The sequence below is a fragment of the Desmodus rotundus genome, chromosome 11 (genome assembly GCF_022682495.2).
Source record: "Desmodus rotundus isolate HL8 chromosome 11, HLdesRot8A.1, whole genome shotgun sequence".
NCBI lineage: Eukaryota > Metazoa > Chordata > Mammalia > Chiroptera > Phyllostomidae > Desmodus > Desmodus rotundus.
In genome coordinates this window covers 604,511-629,303 of record NC_071397.1, presented here as the reverse complement: position 1 = coordinate 629,303, position 24,793 = coordinate 604,511, and the positions used below count along the sequence as shown (strand labels likewise).

Genomic DNA, 24,793 nt, shown 5'->3' with positions numbered 1-24,793 from the left:
CACTGGCTGCAGCCTGACCACTCCTCTCCCATAGCACCCAGTCCTTCGAGACTCAGTCCAGAGACAGGAGACAAAGCTTTATTTTGGAAAAGCTGAGTTGGCGCAAATCTGCAACAGCAAAAGGCGGCTGAACCCATCTGTTTACACCACACAGGGATCAGGGTTTCCCTCATACATCTGCACTGCTCTCCCTCCGCCTAAGATGCATTCACCCCCTTCAGCAACAATCATGTATTTTCACTGACCCTGGACCTGCCATTGGCCACAAAACAGATGAAACTCTTCAGGGTGAATGCTACCATGTTATTCCTAGGCATTTCCTCCCAACCGCTCCACACCCTTCCCAGTCTAAAGCTCCTACAGAGGACTCTAGGACTGTGCTGAGAGCGGCACCTCAGGCATTGACTCAGGTGGGGGGCCACTCTCTTCTCGGAGATGGCCTTGATACAGCCGACGAAGGCGGGACAGCTCTCTCTCGGGTGGCTGTTTCCAGCTGTACCATGGGTACCAGGGATCACCTGAAACCAGAGTGGGGGCTGGCGGAGTAGCACACACAGCTCCATGAGAGTTACTGAAGTCAAGGTCCCGAGGTTCGACCTGGGGAATATGGTAACTGAGGAGACCTAAGGGATTTAAAAAAAAAAGTGTGAAGGAAGCAAGGTGGGATAAGAGACAACAGAGGGAAAATAACCTGCAAAGGGAGGAGGGAACCAGTCACAGCCACTGGGTACACTTACGCATGCTACATACTGTACAAAGGCCAACTGGCCAATGGGCTGGTGTGGGCTGACATACTGCATAGGCTCTTGCCTACCAAGCTGTGCAGCCCTGCACCAGGGCTGTGAAGTTGCACCTGCCCTGATGGAGAAGTACCTTTTTCTAATTTGTACAAAGGCATCATCGAGCCCAGGGCCAGAAATTTATACAAAATTCCTCCTATGATGTAGCTATGGCATTGGGACAGTCAGTTATTAAATAAGAGGGAAGAAAAAGGAAAGAGGGGGGACAATGACAAGGTAACACTGAGGAAAGGAAATAAAGGAGAGTGAAATGACGGAAGAAAAGATTCTTGGGAACATGTTATGTGCTAACTTTTCAGATGGGTAGGAGCATTTATATCCATCCTCCAGCCCTAAGTCACCTTCTTGACGTCTAACAAAACTTCCCTGGGCTCCTTCTAAAACTCACCGTGATCCCTGGCTTTCTGGATGGCCTGGGTCAACTTCTTGTGTTGCTTCATACAGACTCCTGCAGGAAAAAAGAAAAGTAACTCTGCTCCTTCTATCAAGCATGGTAAGTAAGGAAAACAAACCGCTTCTACATGGTGAGGGAGGGCTGGATTTGGGAGACCTGGCTCCCCATTCTGCTGACCCCTCCTCAGGCCTGTTTCCCCATCTGTCCAACAGAAAGAATCCCTCCTGAGAGCTGGAATAAAAACTTAGGAGGGACTAGCTACTATAGAGAAGCCATTTACTGGAAAAAGCTCTAAAATAGAAAACAGAAAACAATTTAAAAGGCAAGTGTGCTTAACTGGACAGGACAATCCACAGAGAAAAATTCAGTAAGGGAAGAAAGTTTTTCAGGTCTCAGGAAGGTAATCTGAGAGCGTAGCAAAATAGTCTCTCAAGCTTTTTACAGCTTGACAGGAGTTTAAAACTACTCTAAAATTCCCTGACAAACTCAACTCCATTAACCATGCTGCCATCCCCAAAATGGTTAAATTCAAATTATTCTTGGCAAATTTATCTTGCTTTAGCAGGCGATGGCAACATTTTTCTGTCTGGGGCCGTGTATTTTACCCTAGAGTCTTTGTCTCAGCTATTCAGCTCTGCCACTGTTGTCTGGAAGCAGCTGTAGACACTATGAAGACAAGTGGACTCAGCAGGGGGGCAGACTTAGCCTGTGGCTATAGGTAGGGAACAGGTGTCATCTTGAATTGTTAAACATACAACTTCACATTTGGGAAATCTAACTGAATGGTCAACAATATAAAAGCATTCACAGAACAGTAAGTTTATGAGAAAGCCTTTTTATAAAAGTGAAAAGTACTAAAGAAATAAAATAATCACTACCATTTATTTTTAAGAGCTTATCTTTTAAGAGCTACAACAAGATGGTTTGCTTACGAGGACACCTGCCTGTACCTTCTGTGCACCTGTAACTGTTTTAGCATGTGAGTAACGCCATTACACCAAAATCCCCTGAAGGGTCAATCACACTTTCATGCTGTAGTAGAAGCCACCAAACAAGATACCTGTTGCCTGGCGGGGCCATGGATGGCAGGCTAACCTGTGTATGGTGCGTGGAAGATGATACCCGTGTGGGCGCAGACAAACTGTTCCAAGAGCTTCACGTTCTGTGGAGAAAATGGAGAAAGGAGCAGGGCACAGCAGGAAAACCTTCAGAGACTGAAAGTGCACAATCCCTATACATCCAAACAAGTGACCTTCACCCTTCTGTGTCTCTCCAGATGCTGCCTTCCCTCCTGTCCCAGTTTTAGCTCCACCCCTTTAGTGAACACACTCGTGAAAACTCCAGCAAACACTTCCCCTTTCCTAGTCTTTAACCATTTCACGTGACATCCTACACTATGTCACTGAGACTCATACAGAATTCTCTTCTCCAGGAGTTAGGTTCTAAAATCAGCCCTCATGCAGCCCTGACTAGTGTGGCTCAGTGGATTGAGTGCCAGCCTACGAACCAGTTCGATTCCCAGTCAGGGCACATGCCTGGGTTGTGGGCTGGGTCCCCAGTAGGGGCACACGAGAGGCAACCACTCACTGAGGTTTCTCTTCCTCTTTCTCCCTCCCTTCCCCTGTCTAAAAATAAATATATATGTGAATGGCCATACCCCCCTGAACCGCCCACACTCATCTAAAAATAAATAAATATTAAAAAAATAAAATAAAATCAGCCCTCATGCAAAATAGGGAGTCAGTTTGCAATCCCTGAAATCACCCAGAAAATATAGTACATCTTGTAATGTGCACATGTGAATGAGTACACGTAAATAGCATGCTGTATGAACGTATACATTGACTCAGGTCAATTTAAAGTTAATTATGTAGAAGGACTCTCAGGTACCAAGTTAAGCACAGGAAGTGAGACCCAAGGAACAAGCAGGTGTATCTGTGCAGCTGCAGGCAGAATCACCCACACTACTGAATTTGTAGTTTTTCTCTCTCCCTTGTTATGTGATTATAAACTGTATAAAATTGTTCATAGTACCTTTTTATCAACCAATTGTACACAATTGAAATTGAGAAGCTACCTGGTAGACTCCTCTACAATTTGTGTCAGAAGGGGCCTGAGAACAGCCACACACTCTCATCTGCTTGACGGATACACAGATGGCCTCCAACCTCTCTGATGACCAGCTATTTGGCTTCTCACCCAGTATTTACCGCAAGCTCAGAAGAGCACTTTTCCATCATCACTTTCACAGAGTTTCTGAATCCCTATCATCCTCACAACTGAAGGCTTTTCAGAAAACTGGTCTCTGTACCGTGCTTCACATTTCTGCCCTCCAGCTGCAAGTCTCAGCACCCCACCAAACACCACCATGACAAGGAAATAAAACCTCAGAAAAAATTGAGTCCAATCTACTTGCTAATAATTGTGATGGATATAAACAAATTTGGGGGCGTCCCTCTCCCATTAGAAATGGGCGTTTTTCTTGCCTGCCAATTTCTCAGGTAGGGGATGAAAGTTTTTACTATAATCCATAGCAGAGAACAAAAGACTAGAGGAAAGAATGTTTTTATAGTGCCAGGAGGCCAGTGTTAATGGCATGTAGGGGCCCCCGATCTGAAGAAGAGTGGGACAATCTCCTTAGCACTGCAAAAAGCTCCAAACATTCATCTCGGAGAAAAGATTCTCCTTACCCTGAAGTCAATGTGCAGCTTGTGATCTCGGCAGATAGGGCAGGGGTTCCCAGCAACTTTATTTTTACGCTGTAGAGAGAAGAAATTGGCAGGGGATGATGTTCCAAGCTCTGTCAAAAAAGTACTGTTGCCACCGTTGCTATGGTCTCCACCCCCACCTCACATCCCATCCGCGTGCTGCTCTCAGAGACTCACAATACACATCTTTCGAGTGCGCTGCGAGGGTATTCCACCTTTGTGGTTGCGACGATAGTCAGCCCACACGGGACGAGAACCGTAGCGGGACTTGTATTCTGAAATCAAAGACCACACAAGTTAGGGCGGAGGGTGTGTCTCTGTCCACTTACTTCAGACCCCACATGATTCTCCCTTCCTGTACAGGTACCTTCTGAGTCCAGATACTTCCAGGGCTCATTATCATAAGGGGAAATGGGCACGGGGGGCAAAGAATCTTCCTCAAGAGAGACTTCAGTGCAAAGAGTCTGGATGGGAACCTATAAAAAAGGGTGAAAATTAAAAAATGAATTCAAAGATGGAACCGGATTGTTTTGCTGCTGACACTTCAGGAAAAAGGGAATACGTATCCATTGTGTTAATGGGATATAGCAGGAACATATACGGAAGGTAGCATATTTGCTGGGGTTAAACTGACATCACCAACAACCACTCACCCTATCTCCACTCACCCTATCTGGATTCTGAAAGAAACTAATGTTGGAGGCTAGCTAGGACAAGGGACTAAGAGACAATCTTATTTGTGAGGAAAACTTAAAAACCTGGCACATATAAAGTATTCATGTTTTGGGGGATGAAGTGAGTCCAGTGGAGGAAAAAGGATAAAGAAAGGAAAAGTGAGGATGTGTAGCTCCTTGGAAGTAAGATGTGTGGCACAAAGTGGGTGCAAAGGACAGGGTAAGTCTCCAATCCAATCCAGAATCACTGAGTTCCTCAGCTTTGTAACAAGTTGAAGGGCAACATTCCATGGGGAAGAACAAACGAGTCCTGTGCTAGCTTTAAAACCAGGTCTGTCATTAATTCCACAGTGACCAAGTCATCACTCTCCAGTCCCACTTTAGGGAGTGGAAGCTGGGCAAGCCTTCCTATCTCACCCTTCCGCGCCGAGAACCTGCCCTACCCTAGTAAGAACCTCCAGGATGGTAAGTCCATGAAGCTGGAGGGAAACCTCAATCCAAAGAACTGAGTTAAACTTTCACGAATGCTGACGATAAACTGATTTAGTGAGATGGAAAGGTGAGTAACAGGTCACCAGAGTAACAGTCGAGAATGTATCCTGGCTTACCTGGGAGACACTCTCCCAGGAGAAGTTAGTGCCCCCGAACCCAAATACACTCCAGGGCACCAGGAACTTAGACACCATCTGTATAGTTAAAGAGTTTGTTGTGCATGACGGGGTGGGGTGGGGAGCATCACTCACCTAGTTATTTAACCGAGATAATAACATGGGAAGGTGATGAACTCTAAGCCTGACTCTTTGCCCACGGCTTGGGACTTTAAAATGCACGGAGATTTAAGAAGGGTGAGGGGAAGGAGGAAGTGATGGGAGCAAAATGTTGCCTGAACAGCGGAGGCATAAGCACGTGGAAAAGCCTCTGCTCCCGGATTCTTAGAAGTGGAGGGAGGCCTAGACAAATTATAACTAAGTAGTGGTTCTACAAAATGTGGTCCAAGAAGTTACCTGAACTCTGCAGGCACCCCTGAAGGACGAAAGTCTAGGAAGGACCCTCAGCAGCGGATTCAACACGGAGGCCGCCATCTTGACGTACACGCAAACGAGAACGACCTGGAACGCGACTGCGCGTGCTCCCGGAGAGTGACTTGGGCAGGGCTAAGGACGAGCCTGCAATGCGGCAGCGACCACGCACTTGCGTCAGGACGGAAGCGAGAAAGGGGGAGGGCCCTGAGGAAAATCCAATTTCAACTGCGTCACAGTGGAATTCGGCCTCAAAATTAAGTTTTTGAGGAACCAATCATTACGACTCTTAGATCTTATACTTTGAGTTTGCCTTTTAAGCAATTCTGAAGTCGATTTTGGCCCAGATTTCCGCAGTACGCATGCGCCGGCCCCGTTCCACCAATCCACGGTAAGATGTTTTCGAGGGCGGAAATGGTGGCGGCAGAGGAAAGGAAGGTGCTAGGCGCTCCGGTAACGCGCACGCGCCTCCCTCCTCCCCAGGAAGGAGGTGGAAAAAAGTCCCGAATGTGGCGGGGAGAGTGGGCTGAGCGAAGGAGAACGAAGGATAGCCAATCAGGAAGCTAGTTGTGTTTCGGGTTGGCCAATGAATTTACGCCTCGAGCACCATGTCTCGCGACAAGGGGAACGCACGAGCACGTTTGGGCGCGTTGGGTGGTGTCCTGGTATAAAAGACTCCGCCCGAGCCGACAGCCGCCATTGTCGGGTTCGTGTAGAGGTAAGTTCCGGTAGTTTGTCGGTTGGGGGTTAAATTTTTGCTGAGAGCGTTGGCCTGGAAAATGGGTTTGGCATGGGTTTATTTGAGAGCCACAACTTATATAAGTTCTGGGTTTGACGTTGAGATGTGTGGGACAACAAAGGTGGTAATTTGGGGTGTACGAAAGCAGCCCATGCTGATTATATCTTTTCCCTTGTGTTCCTTTTATCCCAGGTTTGAATTTTCTCGGAGGAAGGCCAGCCACAAGGAAAAAAAGAAACAAGACTCAGCAACTTCTAAGCCCTTGAAAGGATCCTGAGCGGGGGGAAAGGGAAAACAGCAGCCACCAGCCCAACCACTTGTGTCTTCTGCCCCTTCCCACCTATCTTGCCCACCCCACCAGCCCACGCTTCTTGGGACTTGAGATCTGTGGCCGAAGGACCGTCACCACATAACTTCAAAAATAATCAAACCCACCCAAATCCACCCAAATTCACTTAATCCAGCGTTTACTTTTTTGAATCCACTCAGAAATTTTTTTCTGCGACCCCCCCTCCCTAAATGGAGTTGGGTGGGGGGGAAATGAATACTGAGTTGGCCTTTGTTTTTTTAAGAGACTTTTTGATCCAATGAGGCCCCCCAAATAGAGTTTTGGGTCCTGGTTGGTGGTTTAATTTTTTTTCTCCAAAATTTTAACCCCCTCCCCCCTGAGCCCGAGGTGCTGACGTCGCAAAAAAATTGGATAGTAAGTGTCGAATTTTCAAAAACGAGCCTTGCAACAAGAAATCAACCTTTCCCTTTGTGAAATCAAAAATGGGAGGAAGAAATGAGACCATAGAACAAAACGGAGAACTGGAGAAAGGACCAAACCGGTCACTTACTCTCCATTAAAAAGGGCCTTTGGGTCTAAACAGTCTAGTTCTGTCTCCCCTACCACCTACCTCTAACCGGCCCTGCTGCAGGCAAGGAGAGGTTGGAGGGAGGGCCAGCAAGTGAGGATTTTGATGGTTAACCCTTCGTAATCCAGCCAATTTCTAGACTGCCAGAGAGCTAAATTTGCTTTTAATGAGGAGGGATGGTTACCTTCCTCCCTAAGCAGCAGTCTTCAAAAGGGTTAATGAGCTCACATACAAAAGATGGTGGATCTTGTGGCCCAGAAGTCCCACTTCTTTGTGTGTGAGACAAGCAGGGCGCCTACCAATTTGCCAGATTAATAAGCAATCTGTACATAAAGATTGCAGGGTAAGGAGATGTGCAGAGAAGTATTAGCTGGCTATGACTTTTAAAATGGTTAAATCCTCTAAATTTTAATGTAATATGTTTGGGGTGTATTTGTGTGGTTAAAATAAGTGGCAATCTAGGAATAAAGATTGCAAGACAATTAGGACAAAATATAGTTTTAGTGCCAGTACATACAAGATGATAGTTGGGGACGTAAATGTTTTGTAATTGTTGTAGGTTGCATAAGATATTTAAAAGCAAGTTTAACATTTTAACTTGGTACTTTTTGATGAGACTATAGTTAGAGGGTGGAAAGGGTGGGGAATGTGAAATTCAGGAGTATCATTTTAAAAGCCATTTAGTGCAATTGAATGCTAGCATTTTTTAAAAGATTGTGTCGTTAAAAGGATTTTTACCTTCCCTGCTTCAATATGGCGACTTTCCTAGTCCTTTTGTCTTCCAAGCGGCGTTGCAGGTTGTGTCTACCATATTTCTCTTGTCCTACCTCAATCCTATTTGTCGAGAGGGGTCCAAATCCCCCCCTTTCCCTTTGTATGCAGGATGGGGGTGGTCTATCGCAGGTTGAACCTCAACTGGAAGTACAATTCTTCCCCGCAGAAAATTGTTACATTTAATATTTTAATGTATTTTCACAATGCTCTTACTCAAAATAGGTCAATGGCTTAAGGACGGGGGACGGTTTTGGTTTTTTACAAAAGTGCTTTTTTTTTTTAATGTAACCAGCTACCGGCAGAGCTGGAGTAGCTTTTTAAATTTTTTCTCCATTACAAAATGGCGTCCCTACTTTGTTTTTCTTCCCCTTTTACCATCCAGAGCCTAGGGCCGCCCTAGAAACTTGGTCAAGGGGGTGGAGCTTCATTGAAAGGTGATGTAATCCGCTGCTTTCTCCGCCTCTCGAAACTCCACCCCTGAGCGTCAGCCTGGGCTGCCTGTGCACGCATCCAGCAAGACAGCTAACTAATTTCTTTAGGTTATCATCCTTAATAGCCTGCATCTTAAAAGGAAAAAAGCTGACAAATTAGGTCTTCAAGCTGTTCATCTCTTTGGGCAACTAGTTTTTTGTTTTTACAGTGAGCCTGATGCTTTTCTGTCCACCTTTCACTCATCGCGGCTGCCTGGGAGTTTGCCCACTTCAGTTGGCAGGGATAGAAAAGCAGTGAAACTAAGACTGGGGGCCTTTGGGGGGGCGTGTATGTGTGCTGGGGCATACTGCAGAAGGACACAAGGGCTTGTGGAAGTAACTTAAGCCAAAAGGGGCCTGATAACACTGAACTGTGCCTGTTTTGCTCAGTAACCAGTCCTTGGGCCTGCATTTGGTTGCTTTGTATAATGGGGATCTGGGGAGAGTGGGTGCTTTAGGAATTTCTTCTCAGTCACCCTTATTCCCACTTGGGTTTTGGGAGAAACTGCATTCCGTGCTGTGCCCCGTTCTCCGATTGCTTAGCTCCTGTACTTTGGTACTGGGGTGAGAAGTGAATCTTAGGAAAGGAGGCCGCAGTTGTAAACTCAAGGCAGGGGGGATCAAGCTACGGTTTCTGGTAAGCAAAACCTTTCTGGTATTACATTTCACAGCTTTCATTTTCCCCCGAGCCACCATTTTTAAATTTATTTTCCTTCTAAGGGAAATCCCTTAAAGCAGTGGGAGAGTAATGTCTGCATTTTTCACCTTGCGCAGCGCTGTGGCAGTCAGTGCATGCTGTAGAGCCATGCCCTCTCTGAGGCTGGTGTTTCGTGCCCTGTCCATTTCTTCCTCCAACTCTTCCAAAGTCAAGTCTTTACCAGACTCCACATACTTTCCTTTTTTAAAAGTCCTGCATTGAAGCATGAAGGTTCTAAGCAGAATTGGAAAGCCATATTGTACAAATGCCATGTGGGGACTTGGGTGAGACTTCAGGGCCAATTTTCTACTTGGTTTGAGTTCTCAAATTATTAAGCTTCTGGATTGGGTGGGAGGGACTCTTCCACATGTCTACTGACCACAAGTTTTTTGTTTTGTTTTTTTTGTTTTTATCTTTTAAGCAGTTTGCTATGGGCCTCTGCAGCATACCTTCCTTGGGAGCTGAACATTCTGCCCACTGGGGTTCCTGATTTTTAGTGGGCAGGGGATTAATAAAGAAAATCTTAAGTAACATGGGAGATGGAAAAGTCTTTCAGGGAAACCAAATCCATCTGGAAAACCTGGTCTTCATAGTTTGTGGCCAGAGTTATATTCTGGGATCCTTTCATGTTGGGAGGCGGTGGGTGTGGTGATTTCACTAAGCTTTTGGGGGGAACTCATGTACCAGGTTTTCAAATGACTGAGGGGTAGGGGCTTAATACTTAGAAGAAAAGAATAACCTTGGGAATCACCTGAGAGGCATAATTCAGTCCACTGTTGAGCCAAGCTAGGAAATCCCTCAAACACCGAAGAAAGGAAGGGGGGTCTAGGGGGGACCTTAGGTACAAAGTATGTTCATTTCCAGAAGTGCTCCATCCTCTGAGTTAGGGTAAACTTGGCGCCTTGTTTGTCAGAAGAGTGTTGGGATTGTTTTAAAAAGGGCTCTGACTTGCATAGAATTTTTGGCCTGAACCAATCCAGTTCTGTTTTGTTGGTGATGGGTATGGAATAATTTTAGCCAAGCTAAATATTTTTCACCCTCTTTAAATGAATAACACTCGAGTAAAATTCATTTTGGAGGCAGGAGTCAGTGTCTCTTCAGGACTTTTAAATCTTAGCTCTGGTAAGAACAGGAGAAAACTTCCCCCAGTGTCTTGTGTTGGTGGTGCTGGTCTTTTCCTGCAACACCCTCTAAGGAACCCAGCATGGAAGGTGGAGATAGGCCAGGGTTGGCTCCCCGCCCCCCCTTCTGTACTGCCTTCAAGAACATTAAAATATGTCATGCCCTGGATTATTTTTGGTTCCAGAAATCTTAAGCTTTCATTGCAGGCTCCACATTATGGCTAGGCAATGTAGTGACACTTGGCCACTGCTGCTCCCGGGTCAGCTCATTTGCCTTTTCCACTGTGGGCCTGTGCCAGGAATTTAGGCTCTTTGTTCCTTTCCACTTGAGCGCCTTGGAACTTCTTTCAAAATGTACTGATTTTAAAAGAAGGAAATTAGGTTGTCAGACATTTGGGGTCCTTAAATTTTAAATGAGTGAAAGCTAATCCTGTAGGAAAGCGATAATAAGAAGACTTACCTTTTAATCACAGGATTGGTGCTTGTGAGACAAAATTAAGTTTTGTTAATTGTATTTCCAAAATGTAATAGGAAAAAAAAAGAATGGAAATGGAGAAAACATTTCTTCTGCTTTGTCTCCTAGCTTCTCTTGACTGACTATGCTTGCTTGGTATGAATGAGAATGAAAAATTTCCTAGGTCTTGTTTCCAGCAGAAGGCACTAGACAATTTAGTTTTTTACTAATTGATCTTTTGTCTCCCAACCTCTTAACTGAAGGAACATTTGAGCTCAGGTGATAGTTTTCTGAGCTGCTGAAGGAAGCAGGGGTAGCAGTCCTGTTGGCATAGCTAATAGTTGGATATGTGAAAGGGAGTTCTCCAGGGTAATACATATTCAACTCTGGCTTTGAATCAGTGGGATCGGCTGTGTTTAGAGGGGACTGGTGTGAAGTGATGTTAGTTTAATTGAAGGCTTTTTGTCAAATTATATATATCTTGTTTTCTGATATACATTATTTGGATTTGTTCATTGCTTTTACAATCTCCGAAAGGTGGGAAACCTGTTTTCTATCCCTTTCTTATGTCTACATCTCCCTTCATAGTGTCTGCATGTTACACAGTGTGCTAGTACATGGGGAATTCCTTTGTCCCTGTGTCTGTCTCTGTAGGAATCACCACAGTCCAGTGGATTTGGCCTGTACACTTCTAACCTTACCTGGTACTCTACTTCAGTGTTTTTTCCTCTGACTTAAGGTTCTACCTGTATTTGTAGAGGTTCCAGGGCAGCAGTCACAGCATAATTAACACTGATTTGCTCACCTCTCAGCATTTCTTAAATCATCTCCTCTCCCTGTATTCAGCCCACAGGGTATGTATGATCTTAAGGACCAACCTCCTCCCTGCTTCTCTGCTTCTGCCTTTTCTTGTTTAGATTGTTAGGACCTTTGCATTTAGAAATTTACTGACCTTTTTTGTCGGAAGGACTTAAAAGGTTGACATTTTTTTTATCTGAGAACTAATTTACCCTATAAGAAAACTTCTTGTTTCTGCACAAAATACAGTTATCTTTGTAAAATCCTGATTTTCCCACACTTCTGGGAATCCTGTCTGTTAACTGTATTAGAAGCAGGGTGCACAGGGTGGTTTTCTCCTTGCCTCCTTCCTACCCAGTGCTAACCTGGTTTCCCAAATGTAGATGTTACTGAGGTGGCTTTCTTTTTTGATTCTCAGGTGTTTCGAGGCATTGTGGATAAAAGTAACCAATCTGAACCATACTGATTCTCAACTACCTCTCTGGAACTTGGTTTCTGACTTAGAAATTGCTTCACACTTCTCTGTCCCATAAAAGCAGTTTAACTTTTAATTAACTCCTTTTCCAACCTAGTCTAAAGTAGCTACTTAAAATGTAAAGGCATTTTTCCAGTGTCTACCTTTATTCCATTCTTTTTGGCTCCATGGTTTCTAATTTCAGGTCTGTCTTGGTGGTCGTGAATAGTGATGGGATTGTGGGTGTCGGGGGTAATAGGGGGTCAGATTTGCATGTTTGCTTTGAAATCACAAGTCAGTCATCCTCTTGATTTTGAAATAAAATCTTGTGCAGTGTTTGGTTAATGAGTGACTATTTAAGGCTTAGCTGAACCTGCTTAATTTCATTCGCATCCATTTGTCTCCATTTTGGGAGCTACTCAACTCCCCTGGGGAAAGGTTCTGTTTTCAGATTTTGTTTTTTTATCACCTGTCACTTGAATTGATTGTCTGCTGGTGCAAGCAGTACATATCCTGCCACTTATGATTATGACTCCAAACGGGCTGTAGTAAGAAGGGATTGATTAATCTGAGAAGACATTTAGCCCAACACCCAAGACTGTCCCAGTTCTTATCAAGTCAGTTGTTTTTGAAACCAGATTTACGAGCAACCAAGGAGAAACAAGAACCTAACATTAAGCAAAAATGCCTTGGAGAATTGAGCATTTGTTACAGGAATGTGAATCTTAACTCTAATACTAATGAAGTTCAGCTGTCATAGAAGGATGTAACCGGGAGGGGAGAGAGGTGGCTTGCCCCAGTCTGCCACCTGAACTGTTTTCCCGTTTTGTCATCTAGTAGCACCGTGCTTAACTGGCCAGGGGTATTTTCTCAGTGCTGACAATGGTCTGTGTTGATTTTTATCTTGAAAATAGTGAGTGTAGTTGAACACAAATTGAATAATTAGTCACTGTATTTTGTCAAATGTAGAAGTGGAATTAATTAAAAAACATACTGGCACTGTCCTTGCCACTCACTTATTCTGTGGGTTTGTTTTGTCCTCTCTCAGAAGCCTCGGTCATGGGTTCAGGTCCCATAGATCCCAAAGAGCTTCTCAAGGGCCTGGATAGCTTCCTTAACCGAGATGGGGAAGTCAAGAATGTGGATGGAATTTCCAAGATCTTCAGGTGAGTCTGCCCTTTCTTGGATTCATTGTGCATGGAGTATGTCATGTGTTGTAATTAAGGCAGACAGGACTGAACTTTACTGGAGAGGAAAGGAAAAGTCGGTGGGATAGGATTGAAGTCCTATAATTTTAGAATAAGTGATAGGAAAAGGTGGTCCCTTGGTTCCTGGCCATAATGGAATTAGATATTTGAATAGCCGCAGTCTCAAGGGAGTCACCCTTCGGAAGGAAGGAAGCAGGTAGCCAGGTGGCAGAATTCTTGGTTCTGTTTTGGGTCACATTTCAGATCCCCAAACTATCATTTTCCTTCAGGTATCTTAAAGTTTCCCAGGGCAAGCAAATTGCTAAGCCAGTCCTGAACAGACTACTGAAGGCTGATTTTTGAAGGATAGGATTCTTCACCTGCAAGCAGAATCAGACGTGCCCTGTGCATTAGGGAAGCAGTGATGCTGACCCTCAGATCAAAGGCTCAGTGTCTCGTCAGTTGTCTTCCAACCTCCCCTGGGTTTTTATTTCACTCTGGATCCACCCACCCTCCTGGAGGCCCAGGTGACTCCACCGCTTTGTAACAGTCCAAAGTTGTCAGGGCTCTCCAGACAGTCTCACAGATTAGAGGCTCTGCTGCTGGAAGAAGAGGCGCTCTCGGTCTGCTCCCTTCCTAACCTAACCCTCTCCTACAGTCTGATGAAGGAAGCACGAAAGATGGTGAGTCGATGCACTTACTTGAACATTCTCCTGCAGACCCGGTCACCAGAAGTATTGGTCAAGTAAGTGGGGTTTGAGTGGCTGGGATGGGAAGATGCAGTTAGAAGGCGAGGGAGGTGAGGTGTGGGGTCTTGGGTTGTTGATGGGGAACTAGAAGTATGGGATGTGGTCTTCCCAAAACTCAGGAAGGGCATTAGATTCTTCTCCTACCTGCCTACAGGTTTATTGACGTCGGTGGCTACAAGCTTCTTAATAATTGGTTGACATATTCAAAGACAACCAACAACATACCCCTGTTGCAGCAAATTCTACTGACCTTGCAGCACCTACCACTCACCGTAGACCATCTCAAGCAGGTACCATCAGTTTATATTTTTGGATTTAGCCTCAGATGAAAAACTGACACTGACTCTGATAATGGCTGTGATCTTGGGCCTGTGCGGTCGAATGGTAGGAAAAGTAGGAATTGGGAATCAGAAGACTTGGTTCAAATGTATCTCCTTTAATAGGTGTGTGGTTTGGGGCACTCCCTATATCTGACCCTCAGTTTTTTTCATCTATAAAATGGAAATAATTGTACCTACCTAATTGTATTATTCTAAAGATTAAGTAAGACTATGCTCACAAAGGTTTTGTAAAAGGTAAGTATAATGTCAGTGTTAGTCACTGTTAAGGCACTATGAAGAGATTGTGAATTTAGGGGGCTATTAGCTCTGTGTGGGTTTACTGTCCTCCAGGCATTTACCTCTCTGCTGCTCCCCATCTCTCACAGAACAACACGGCCAAACTGGTGAAGCAGCTGAGCAAGTCAAGTGAGGATGAAGGTAGGGCCAGCCCTCCCTCTGCCTGGGCCTTCCTCCCTCACTGCCGCTGGACTCCTCTCATGTCCCTCCCTGTCCTCGGACTGCGCCTTTCTTCCCTTCTCTTTTTATCTCCCCTTGCTTTTCTCTTTCTTTTACACATTTACTTCCTCTGACCTGCTCCTTCTCTCCTAGTCTCGGTTTTGAGCAGGATTTGTTCATTTCTCTAAGATTGAGTGTGAGATAAGGTACCCTACTCTAACTAGAACCTGATGCTTAAGATTTCTTGGTGTAAAAGTCCTACACTTAAAATTCTTTGGGGGAGAAAAGTATCATCATAGTGTGTCTCATCATCCTTGACTTCTGTTCTTCTATATACATATAGCATATTCTGGGACTTTCAATGTCTATTTTCCTGACAATAAATATAATAGTTTTGCCAATAAACACCGTCCTGTAGGGCATGGGCCGAATCCCAGCTCCTGGAGTAGGTCATAAGTTCAGAGCAACAGATTTTTTCCTTTTCTAAGACAAAGGGTTTTGGAGCTCCTGACAAAGGCCATACAGTTCTGGCTTGAAGACATAGCCCAGCTCCAGAAAGTCACAGCCTTTTCTTTAGAGAAGAAAAGGGTTTGTATCCAAGGGATAAATACCCAAGGACTTTACACCCACTGCATGAATCAGGAGCATAAGACCCCAGTACCCTGCATATGAGAGGTATTCTAAGCAGAGCTTGACCCCCTTGCTCAAAGTTCAGATTTGCTCTTTGTCTAGAGAGAATGGTATCCTAAGCCCTTTTGGAAAGAAACTTTGGCCATTTGGTGTGGAGGGAGCATTGAGGCCTGGGTCCGCCTCTCTAAAGTTCCTTTAGCTATAGGAGAAAACACTGGGAACCCTTTCTTAGGTAAAGGGTTTAACTCATAGTATTGTTCAGGTAAAAAAACATTCCATAATTTTTCATTATTTTAGTTGTATTAATTCCCAGTTTTTAGGCCCTTTTAGATAAAGAGCACGTCACTGGTTTTCTGATGTGTCAGAGTACCTTTAGGAATAGTTTGTAGTGTGACATACGTCCTAGAAGAGCCCAGGAGGTCATTGCGCACCTTTCGTTTCTTCACCCAGGTGCATTGTCCCCTGTCTTCCAGATGGCTCAATTGTGCTGCCCTCTTTGAATGTAGATGTAATTATTATCCTGTACTTCCATTCTGTATCAACTGTAGTGAAGTCTAATGGACCACAGTGTCAGTTGCTCCACACAGGTTTTAGGATATTCCTGCTTGGGGGTGCACTGGGATTCATCTTGCCTTAGGTACAGAAATTGCCAGTTATGTGACTGTTTTGAAAAGTTAGGTTTTAATGTTATACGGCAGTCTCATTCATAAGTGAGTCTGTAAGTGGGAAAATGTTGGCGAGAAGAGAGATGCCCTAGATGAGATGTTACTTGCCAAGTACAAATGGAAAGAGCTACAGAGGTATATTTTCATACATTTACAAACAAATTCTGTTCTCTGTTTCAAAATTCTCTGACCTCTTTTTTCTTTAGATAAACTGCAACCCTAAATTAGTCTGTTTTAAGCTATTTGTTTCACCCTCGCTATACCTAATTAAAAAAGCCATTATCATTAGCAGCATTCTAGGAAAAAATTTTGCCTACAGGTCTTTTGTTAGATGGACTTAAATCGCTTCCTTGAAACTTTGCATTTAGGATAACACTGAATAATGGTGCTTCTTTTAAAATCTAGTAGCCCTTCGGACACTTGAACTCTGCCCAGCTTTCTCCTTAGTTCCTGTTCTCTAAACAGAAGGGGAAGGGCTTAGGCGTTGGGTCCATTGTGCCACTTTCTAGTTTTATGAGTAATCTCTGCTTTTATGCCTGTGAAGGGAGAGTAGACATTTTCAAGTTGTTGTTAACAGTTACATGAGATATAAAGGGATGGGCAAAAGTAAGTTTACAAATAAATACAAATAAATAGTAAAGAATAAATAAATAGTAACATAAGAATAAACTGTATATCATGTACTCATGACTGTAAACCTACTTTTGCCCACCCCTTTGTATATGAAACTGTTTTGGGTTTTGTTTGTTTTTTTTTTAAAGATTTTATTTATTTATTTATTTATCTTTAAGCAGAGGGGAAGGGAGGGAGAAAGAGGGAGAGAAACATCGATGTGTAGTTGCTTTTCGCGTGCCCCTTACTGGGAATTGGCCCACAACCCAGGCATGTGCCCTGAGTGGGAATCGAACCAGCAACCTTTTAGTTCGCAAGCCAGCCCTCAGTCCACTGAGCCACACCAGCCAGGGCACTAATGTAGTTTTTACAACATACTCTGTAATATCTGTTACTGAAGGAATAATATTTTGTTCTATTTCCCCTTTCTGTTAACCTACAGAGCTCCGGAAATTGGCCTCAGTCCTTGTAAGTGACTGGATGGCTGTCATCCGCTCCCAGAGTAGTACCCAGCCTGCTGGTAAGCTCTGCAGTCCTTCTCCCCACTTGCATGTGGCCTTCAGTGTCCTCAGCCTGCTTCACTTCTGCCTGGCAGTCTCCCACTTTAGCTAATTGAAATCTTTTTCTACTTTGTTTTCCCACAACAGAGAAAGACAAGAAAAAACGTAAAGAAGAGGGAAAGAGTCGAAACACCCCTCCCGAGCGACCTTTCACTGAAGTGAAGGCTGAGCCTCGGGCTGAGGAGGCCCCAGAGAAGAAGAAGGAAAAGCCCAAGTCTCTTCGAACCACAGCACCCAGCCATGCCAAGTTCCGCTCCACTGGTGAGGGTGTTGGCTGTGTGGGGTTGCTGCGTTATGTATGACGTGACAGAGGGAAGACCAGAGGGTGAAGCTCCGGGGGTTGTACGTGGCCAGATGAACTGAGAGGAAGAGTTAAGACGGTGGGCTGTGAGTTCAACCCCACACCATGGCTTTTCCCCAGGATTAGAGCTGGAGACCCCGTCTTTGGTGCCTGTGAAGAAGAACGCCAGTGCAGTGGTGGTTTCTGACAAGTACAACCTTAAGCCCATCCCCCTCAAGCGTCAGAGGTATGGACTGCATGCTTGGCTTTTCTGAGTGGGCTGGGTCTGAGAACAGGGAAAGAAGGGCTAAATGGGCATTGCTCTTGACAATTCCTCTTCTAACAGTTCTGCAGCCTCCCCAGGAGACGTTGCACCCCATGCAGAGAAGAAGTACAAGCCTCTCAACACCACACCCAACGCCACCAAAGAGATCAAAGTGAAGATCATTCCTCCACAGCGTGAGTCCACAGTGGGGGTGCGCTGAATTAGGGGCAAACTTCACCTGGGAATGGAGTGGGGGGGTGCTCCTTCTCTTTAGTGTTTTTCTCCATTTTCCTTCAATTTCTTGGCAGCCTTTAATTTTTGTACTTCTGAGACTTTCCTTTCATAAGAATTCTTAGGAGTAACTTCAGAGATGAAGGGGGGGTGTGCTCTTCAGTGACTGGTTAGTGACTGTCAGCTGATAGGAGTCTGTCGTGTCCACAGACCTGGCTCTGTCCCTTAGCTGAGCTCTAATTTATACCCAAAGCCGTGGCTTCCCTGCCTTTAATAAAAAGAGAACGATGCCAAGAGTTTCTCGTGCGTAGGCTTGCTGGTCTTGCTGGTCGTCTCGAGCTCATTGTGTCCCAAGTCGCAGCAGGTTCTCCAGTGACCCGTTTTCCTGCCCAGATGTTGCAGGAATAGGGTTGTGAAGGAGGTATGATGGTTCCATTTATACTTTTTCCTCTTTTAGCTATGGAAGGCCTGGGCTTCCTGGATGCACTCAATTCAGCACCTGTTCCAGGCATTAAAATTAAGAAGAAAAAGAAGGTGCTGTCGCCCACCGCTGCCAAGGTACGGGCCTTGGGGAGCAGGTGTCAGTGACAGGTAAAGGTAGAAGGAAGGGCCCAGCAGCTCGGAGTCAGGGAGCCAGAGGAGCTGGCTGGTGGCGGTGGGCAGCGTTTGACATAGATCTTCATTTAGATGAACTGTTGGGGCATCCTGCCTAGAACCAGATTAATTGCCTTGCCTTGACCTTGGCTTTCCTGTCAGCTCATTAACTTTTTCTTTTACAATAGCCAAGCCCATTTGAAGGGAAAACAAGCACAGAACCAAGCACAGCCAAATCTTCTTCCCCAGAGCCAGCTCCTCCTTCTGAGGCTATGGACACAGACCGTCCGGGGACCCCAGTTCCACCTGTGGAAGTCCCAGAGCTCCTGGACACAGGTAAGTCTAGAAAGTGGTCCAGATTTGGGGGTTTTCTAAGAGGAAGGACCTGGGTCTGAAACCTCTTCTGCTTACAGCGTCTTTGGAGCCAGGAGCTCTGGATGCAAAGCCTGTGGAAAGCCCTGGTGATGCCAGCCAGCTGACCCGAAAAGGCAGGAAGAGGAAAACTGTGACATGGCCTGAGGAGGGAAAACTGAGAGAATATTTCTATTTTGAACTAGATGAAACTGAACGAGGTTAGAAGTCAAATTTTCTATATAATAGATGGGTATAAAGAGTTTAAAAAGGACATGGTTGTACTTACTTTCTCTCTTGCTTTTTTCCCTCCTTGCCAATAGTAAATGTGAATAAGATCAAGGACTTTGGTGAGGCAGCTAAGCGAGAGATACTGTCAGACCGACATGCATTTGAGACTGCCCGGCGTCTGAGCCACGACAACATGGAGGAGAAGGTGCCGTGGGTGTGCCCCCGGCCCCTGGTTCTGCCTTCACCTCTTGTGACCCCTGGAAGCAACAGCCAGGAGCGATACATCCAGGCTGAGCGGGAGAAAGGAATCCTTCAGGAGCTCTTCCTGAACAAGGAAAGGTGAGCAGAACGGGGCTCATGCAGTGGGGTGTTGAGCACATGGACTCCGGAGGGGAGCATGACCTGGGATGATTAAGAAGAGGGTGGAGGTTAGGAAGAAATTCTGGGGCCTGAATGAATAATTTGACTGTCATTCTTTTGCTTCACCTGCGGCGTCACCGCTAGCCCTCACGAGCCTGACCCTGAGTCCTATGAACCTATACCTCCAAAGCTCATCCCCCTAGACGAGGTGAGTGAGTGTGATGTGGTGACGGGGTTGTGACTGAGGTTAATGCACTTCTCACGGAGCCTTTCTCTCTTTCTGCAGTCAGTCCTCATTGTCCTCTTCTGCTTGCAGGAGTGTCCCATGGATGAGACCCCATATGCTGAGACTCTGGAGCCTGGGGAGGCCGGTGGCTCACCTGACGGGGCAGGTGGCTCCAAGTTGCCGCCTGTTCTGGCCAATCTTATGGGAAGCATGGGTGCTGGGAAGAGCCCCCAGGGTCCCGGAGGAGGAGGCATCAATGTCCAAGAAATCCTCACCTCTATCATGGTATGAGCCCTTCTTCCTCTTTTCTACTGTGCCCGGAACGCCCCTTCCTTTACCCCGTCCTCCTCATCTTCCCACTTCCCTCCTCTTTCGGCTCACCCTCTCTGCTGGTGAGGACTGCTGCACCCTACTGACCTTGGTTTCTATTGATCTTCCTCGCAGGGTAGCCCAAATAGTCATCCCTCTGAGGAACTGCTGAAGCAGCCGGATTACTCAGACAAGATCAAGCAGATGCTGGGTAATTACCAGGGCCAGCCCGGGCCGGGGGAGGAGGCCTGCAGTGAGGCCAGGGGGGCGGGAGCAGTGGCCCTGGGTGCCAGACACTGAGAGGGAAGACTAGACTCGAGAGCACTGCTCTGCCAGGTTAGTCTTCGCACGTCAGTTGGGCACACCTAAGTGAGAAGTCACGTCGCTCTTCTAGAATCCTCTTGCTGACTGTTTGACTCCTTTTTCATTAACAGTGCCTCATGGACTCTTAGGCCCTGGTCCAATAGCCAATGGTTTTCCACAAGGAGGCCCTGGGGGCCCCAAGGGAATACAGCATTTCCCCTCAGGCCCTGGGGGACCTATGCCAGGTAGGTGGTGAGTGACATGTTGGAATGGGCTTATCTGCTTAGCTTTGGTCTTGTGATAGTATAGCATTGATCAAACAGTAGAAGGCTGTGTGGGCTAGGAGGGAGCGCTTCCTGAATATATAATAGGTAGCTGACATTGTGTCTCTCCCTTTTTTCCTAACAGGTCCCCATGGAGGCCCTGGGGGCCCTGGTGGGCCTGTGGGTCCACGCCTCCTGGGTCCCCCACCCCCTCCCCGGGGAGGTGATCCCTTCTGGGATGGCCCTGGTGACCCCATGCGGGGTGGCCCTATGCGGGGGGGCCCAGGACCTGGTCCTGGACCATACCATAGAGGTCGTGGAGGCCGAGGAGGAAATGAACCTCCTCCTCCACCTCTTCCATTTCGAGGAGCCAGAGGAGGTCGCTCTGGAGGAGGACCCCCAAATGGACGAGGAGGCCCTGGTGGAGGCGTGGTTGGAGGTGGTGGGCACCGTCCCCACGAAGTCCCTAGCAGTAGCATGGGTGGGGGACATCGTCCCCACGAAGGCCCTGGTGGTGGCATGGGCAGTGGCAGTGGCCATCGTCCTCATGAAGGTCCTGGCGGGAACATGGGTGGAAATGGTGGACATCGTCCCCATGAAGGTCCTGGACATGGGGGACCCCATGGCCACCGGCTTCATGATGTCCCTAGTCACCGAGGCCATGACCATAGAGGGCCGCCGCCTCATGAGCACCGTGGCCACGATGGCCCTGGCCATGGAGGAGGGGGCCACCGAGGGCACGATGGAGGCCACAGCCATGGAGGAGGTGAGGATGGTCCCTGCCCCCTATATGGCTTGCATTTCATTCTAGATTCTGGGAGTGCCACTACCCCCTGCAGAACACGAGCTTGCCCGTGCCCAGCATGCATGGCTGTTCCTACCCTGTGTCCTTCCCCGAAATCCTCAAGGCTCTGTCTCTCTGAATGACAGTTCTCAGGGTGCCGTGGACTTGGAAGTGGGTGAGGGTGGCACTGACCTATCTAACCATCTCACCTTCTTTTCCAGACATGTCAAACCGCCCTGTTTGCCGACACTTCATGATGAAGGGCAACTGCCGCTATGAGAACAGCTGTGCCTTCTACCACCCGGGGGTCAACGGCCCCCCCCTGCCCTAGGAGCTCTTCCTGCCTTCCCCACACCCCCGTGGGCTGTAGCCTCGCTTCTCCACCCTGTTATGGCTTCTGTGAGGCCCGTTCGTCCCTTCCCCAGCTGAGGAGGAGCAGGCCTTCTCAGTCCCGCTCGTGTTCCTGGGGGCTTTCTGATCACCTGTGCACACTGACTGGTGTGCACGCCCTCCTCCAGTGTGGGGAGGGGGACTGGGCACACTCTGCACCCTGGCTGCTCAAGAGGAGACCCAGTCGGCTTCACTTTGTGAGGAGATTTGCCCTGTAACCCCAAGCCCCTTCCCAGTGTTACCTTTAACATCTGAGAGCCTACGCTGGTTATGCTGGAGAACACCTGTGCCCTCCTATTTTGGGTCCTCCCTGTGCACAGAGCTCTGACATGGGATCAGTGGCACTTACGAAATCCAAGCCAAGTTCATTATTCCTCACGGGGTGGGGAGGTGGTAAAAAGGGGTATTGGTTATCCCACTGCACTGAAAGAGCTCCCCGCTCCCTCCCTCCCAACACAAGCTGGACACAATCCGAGTCCTTTTTCAAGTAAGACTTTGCAGCCTGTGAACCTGGAGTCTGCATTGTGGGTCTGCTGGATTCAATGATGGAAAATTCACATTTGCATCCAGAGAAGGTTTTGGCTGGTGGTGTCGGTCCACCTTGCATATATTAGCTCATTCGGGAAACTAAAACCCTTCAGTGAGACCAGCTTTTCATGAACTGAACCCTGGCGCGCTGGGCCCAACAGTCACACTACATGCACCGCTTTGGGAGCAAGCATGCTTCCGACCCTCACCTGGGACCTTGCTGGAGTGAGGCCACTTCTGAATCCCTGTCAAGCACCTTCCTGGGTGCATTGAACACCACAACTGGTCCTCACCCAGTCCTCCCCTTCACCTGTCTCGGCATCAGTTGTTTTCTATGAAAACAGTGGATTGGTTGGGTTTTGTGCAGGGTCTTGTGTTAGAGCCACTATGTATTTGAGGATGAGTATTTTTTCTTTTGGTTTTGTATATTTTGTACATTAATAATAAACAATGGAAAGAGAAGCAGCTTATTTAACCCCTGGTGTGTTTGGACTCATTAAAAAACAAAACCCAGCCGTCATCAGCTCTTCAGGTACATCAACACAAACCTCGGTGGAGGCTGTTGCAGTCCCTAGTGTGGAACGAAAAGGTTACACCTTCAGGCCCCCGAGCTGATCCTGAGTGGACGACTGCCAGAGTGGAGTATTCTGGAGAGCCCAGAGGACCAGCATTCTGTGAGCGAGGAATGGGGCCTCTAGAGTGCAGAGCTCAGGGCCAGGGCTGCAGGCAGTGGGCACAGCAGTTGTGGCTGGGCCTGCGGGCCCTGCGGGATGGTCCAGGGAAGGAGTTAGGGCGAGGATGGAGGGGGCGGGGAGTGTCCTCCGGAGAGGCCCAAGGGCAGTGTCCCGAATGTGGCTCCAGTGGGGACGGTGAGAAGCAGGGGAAGAGTGGCTGCCCAGCTAGAGGGAAGCACACCTGCTTCCAGGAAATGCACAAGATCACTCCCGATTGGTACAGACAGGTATTAAATGGAGGGCCTAGTTGGTAGCATACGGTTTCTGGGGAGACTGGAGGTTTTGGAGACCAGAACATGGAGAGGATTAACTTTAAATAGGAAGTTATTTAAGCCCACTATTCTTTTTTTTTTTTTTTTAATATATTTATTGATGATGCTATTACAGTTGTCCCATTTCCCCCCCCACTCCACTCCATCCTGCCCACCCCCCTCCCTCCCACATCCCCCCCCCATAGTTCATGTCCATAGGTCATACTTATAAGTTCTTTGGCTTCTACATTTCCTACACTATTTTTACCCTCCCCCTGTCTATTTTCCACTTATCATCTATGCTACTTATTCTCTGTACCTTTACCCCCCTCTCCCCCTCCCACTCCCTTATTGACAACCCTCATGTTCTAGTTGTTTGCCTAGTTTGCTCTCGTTTTTGTTTTATGTGTGGTCGTTAATAACTGTGAGTTTGCTGTCATTTTTACTGTTCCTATTTTTGATCTTCTTTTTCTTAGGTAACTCCCTTTAACATTTCATATAATAAGGGCTTGGTGATGATGAGCTTCTTTAACTTGACCTTATCTGAGAAGCACTTTATCTTCCCTTCCATTCCAAATGATAGCTTTGCTGGATATAGTAATCTTGGATGTAGGTCCTTGCGTTTAATCTTGGGTAATGTAATTATGATGTGCCTTGTTGTGTTCCTCCTTGGGTCCAGCTTCTTTGGGACTCTCTGAGCTTCCTGGACTTCCTGGAAGTCTATTTCCTTTGCCAGATCAGGGAAGTTCATTATTTGTTCAAATAAGTTTTCAATTTTTTGTTCTTCCTCTTCTCCTTCTGGCACCCCTATAATTCGGATGTTGGAATGTTTCAAGGTGTCCTGGAGGTTCCTAAGCCTCTCCTCATTTTTCCAAGTTCTTGTTTCTTCATTCTTTTCTGGTTGGATGTTTGTTTCTTCCTTCTGGTCCATACCATTGATTTGAGTCCCAGTTTCCTTCTCATCACTATTGGTTCCCTGTACATTTTCCTTTGTTTCTGTTAGCATAGGCTTCATTTTTTCATCTGTTTTTCGAACAGATTCAACCAAGTCTGTGAGCATATTGATAACCAGTGCTTTGAACTGTGCATCCGATAGATTGGCTATCTCTTCTTCGCTTAGTTGTATTTTTTCTGGAGCTTTGAAGTGTTCTGTCATTTGGGCCATTTTTTTTTTTTTGTCTTGGTGCGTCTGTTACTTTAAGGGGCGGAGCCTTAGGTGTTCACCGGGGCGGGGTAACGCTGGTCGCTGCGCTGTGACGCTGTACGTGGGGGAGGGGCCGAGTGGGAGCAATGGCGTCCGCCTCACTCTGGTCCGGATTTCAATCTTCCACTCCGATACCCACAATCAAACTGGGCCACTCTGGTGCTGGTTCCCGAGTAAGCGGGCCTGCGCACACTCTAGGCCCCTGTGGGTCTCTCCAACAACCTCTCCTGTGAGGCTGGGAGTCTCTCCTGCCGCCCCAACCCCCAGGGGCGCTTTCAATCAGAGGTTTGAGGCTTTATTTCCCCGAGCTGGAGCCCTGGGTTGCGCAGCGGTCTGCTTCGTTGCCCGCCG

At 46.8% G+C, this 24,793-nt stretch overlaps 2 protein-coding genes across 3 annotated transcripts; one reads left to right on the top strand and one right to left on the bottom strand.

Moving 5' to 3' along the window:
• Nucleotides 1–56: 56 nt before the first annotated feature.
• On the bottom strand, nucleotides 57–5,731 carry MRPS18B (mitochondrial ribosomal protein S18B). Its single transcript, XM_024558015.3, has 7 exons — nucleotides 5,581–5,731; nucleotides 4,270–4,378; nucleotides 4,080–4,177; nucleotides 3,885–3,953; nucleotides 2,290–2,356; nucleotides 1,189–1,248; nucleotides 57–623 (listed from the first exon to the last, which is right to left on the bottom strand). The coding sequence occupies exons 1-7, from the start codon at nucleotides 5,656–5,658 to the stop codon at nucleotides 370–372; spliced, it is 735 nt and encodes a 244-aa protein (XP_024413783.2). The 5' UTR covers nucleotides 5,659–5,731; the 3' UTR covers nucleotides 57–369.
• Nucleotides 5,732–5,851: 120 nt separating this feature from the next.
• On the top strand, nucleotides 5,852–22,728 carry PPP1R10 (protein phosphatase 1 regulatory subunit 10). 2 transcript variants are annotated; one of them, XM_024557816.3, is made up of 20 exons: nucleotides 5,852–5,986; nucleotides 6,527–7,037; nucleotides 13,008–13,125; nucleotides 13,805–13,891; nucleotides 14,050–14,185; nucleotides 14,602–14,653; nucleotides 17,021–17,098; nucleotides 17,226–17,399; nucleotides 17,560–17,665; nucleotides 17,765–17,877; nucleotides 18,372–18,472; nucleotides 18,697–18,844; nucleotides 18,922–19,080; nucleotides 19,183–19,429; nucleotides 19,595–19,658; nucleotides 19,767–19,961; nucleotides 20,121–20,196; nucleotides 20,420–20,533; nucleotides 20,697–21,317; nucleotides 21,557–22,728. In XM_024557816.3, exons 3-20 carry the CDS (start codon nucleotides 13,019–13,021, stop codon nucleotides 21,664–21,666), a joined length of 2,688 nt encoding a protein of 895 aa, XP_024413584.1. In that variant the 5' UTR covers nucleotides 5,852–5,986; nucleotides 6,527–7,037; nucleotides 13,008–13,018; the 3' UTR covers nucleotides 21,667–22,728. The 2 variants fall into 2 exon arrangements, with proteins under 2 accessions (XP_024413584.1, XP_024413583.1); XM_024557815.3 differs by lacking the exon at nucleotides 5,852–5,986 and adding an exon at nucleotides 6,179–6,313.
• The last annotated feature ends 2,065 nt before the right edge of the window (nucleotides 22,729–24,793 follow it).

What these genes read in the sequence shown, in the direction of transcription:
- MRPS18B (XM_024558015.3), bottom strand. Translation starts at nt 5,658, where the DNA reads ATGGCGGCCTCCGTGTTGAATCCGCTGCTGAGGGTCCTTCCTAGACTT. An exon ending in AGCTGCACATTGACTTCAGG is followed by an intron (nt 2,357 to 3,884) that starts GTAAGGAGAATC and finishes TTTTCTCCACAG; the next exon opens with AACGTGAAGCTCTTGGAACA. An exon ending in CTTCCACGCACCATACACAG is followed by an intron (nt 1,249 to 2,289) that starts GTTAGCCTGCCA and finishes TTTTTCCTGCAG; the next exon opens with GAGTCTGTATGAAGCAACAC.
- PPP1R10 (XM_024557816.3), top strand. Translation starts at nt 13,019, where the DNA reads ATGGGTTCAGGTCCCATAGATCCCAAAGAGCTTCTCAAGGGCCTGGAT. An exon ending in TGTCGCCCACCGCTGCCAAG is followed by an intron (nt 18,473 to 18,696) that starts GTACGGGCCTTG and finishes CTTTTACAATAG; the next exon opens with CCAAGCCCATTTGAAGGGAA. An exon ending in CTCTTCCTGAACAAGGAAAG is followed by an intron (nt 19,430 to 19,594) that starts GTGAGCAGAACG and finishes CGTCACCGCTAG; the next exon opens with CCCTCACGAGCCTGACCCTG.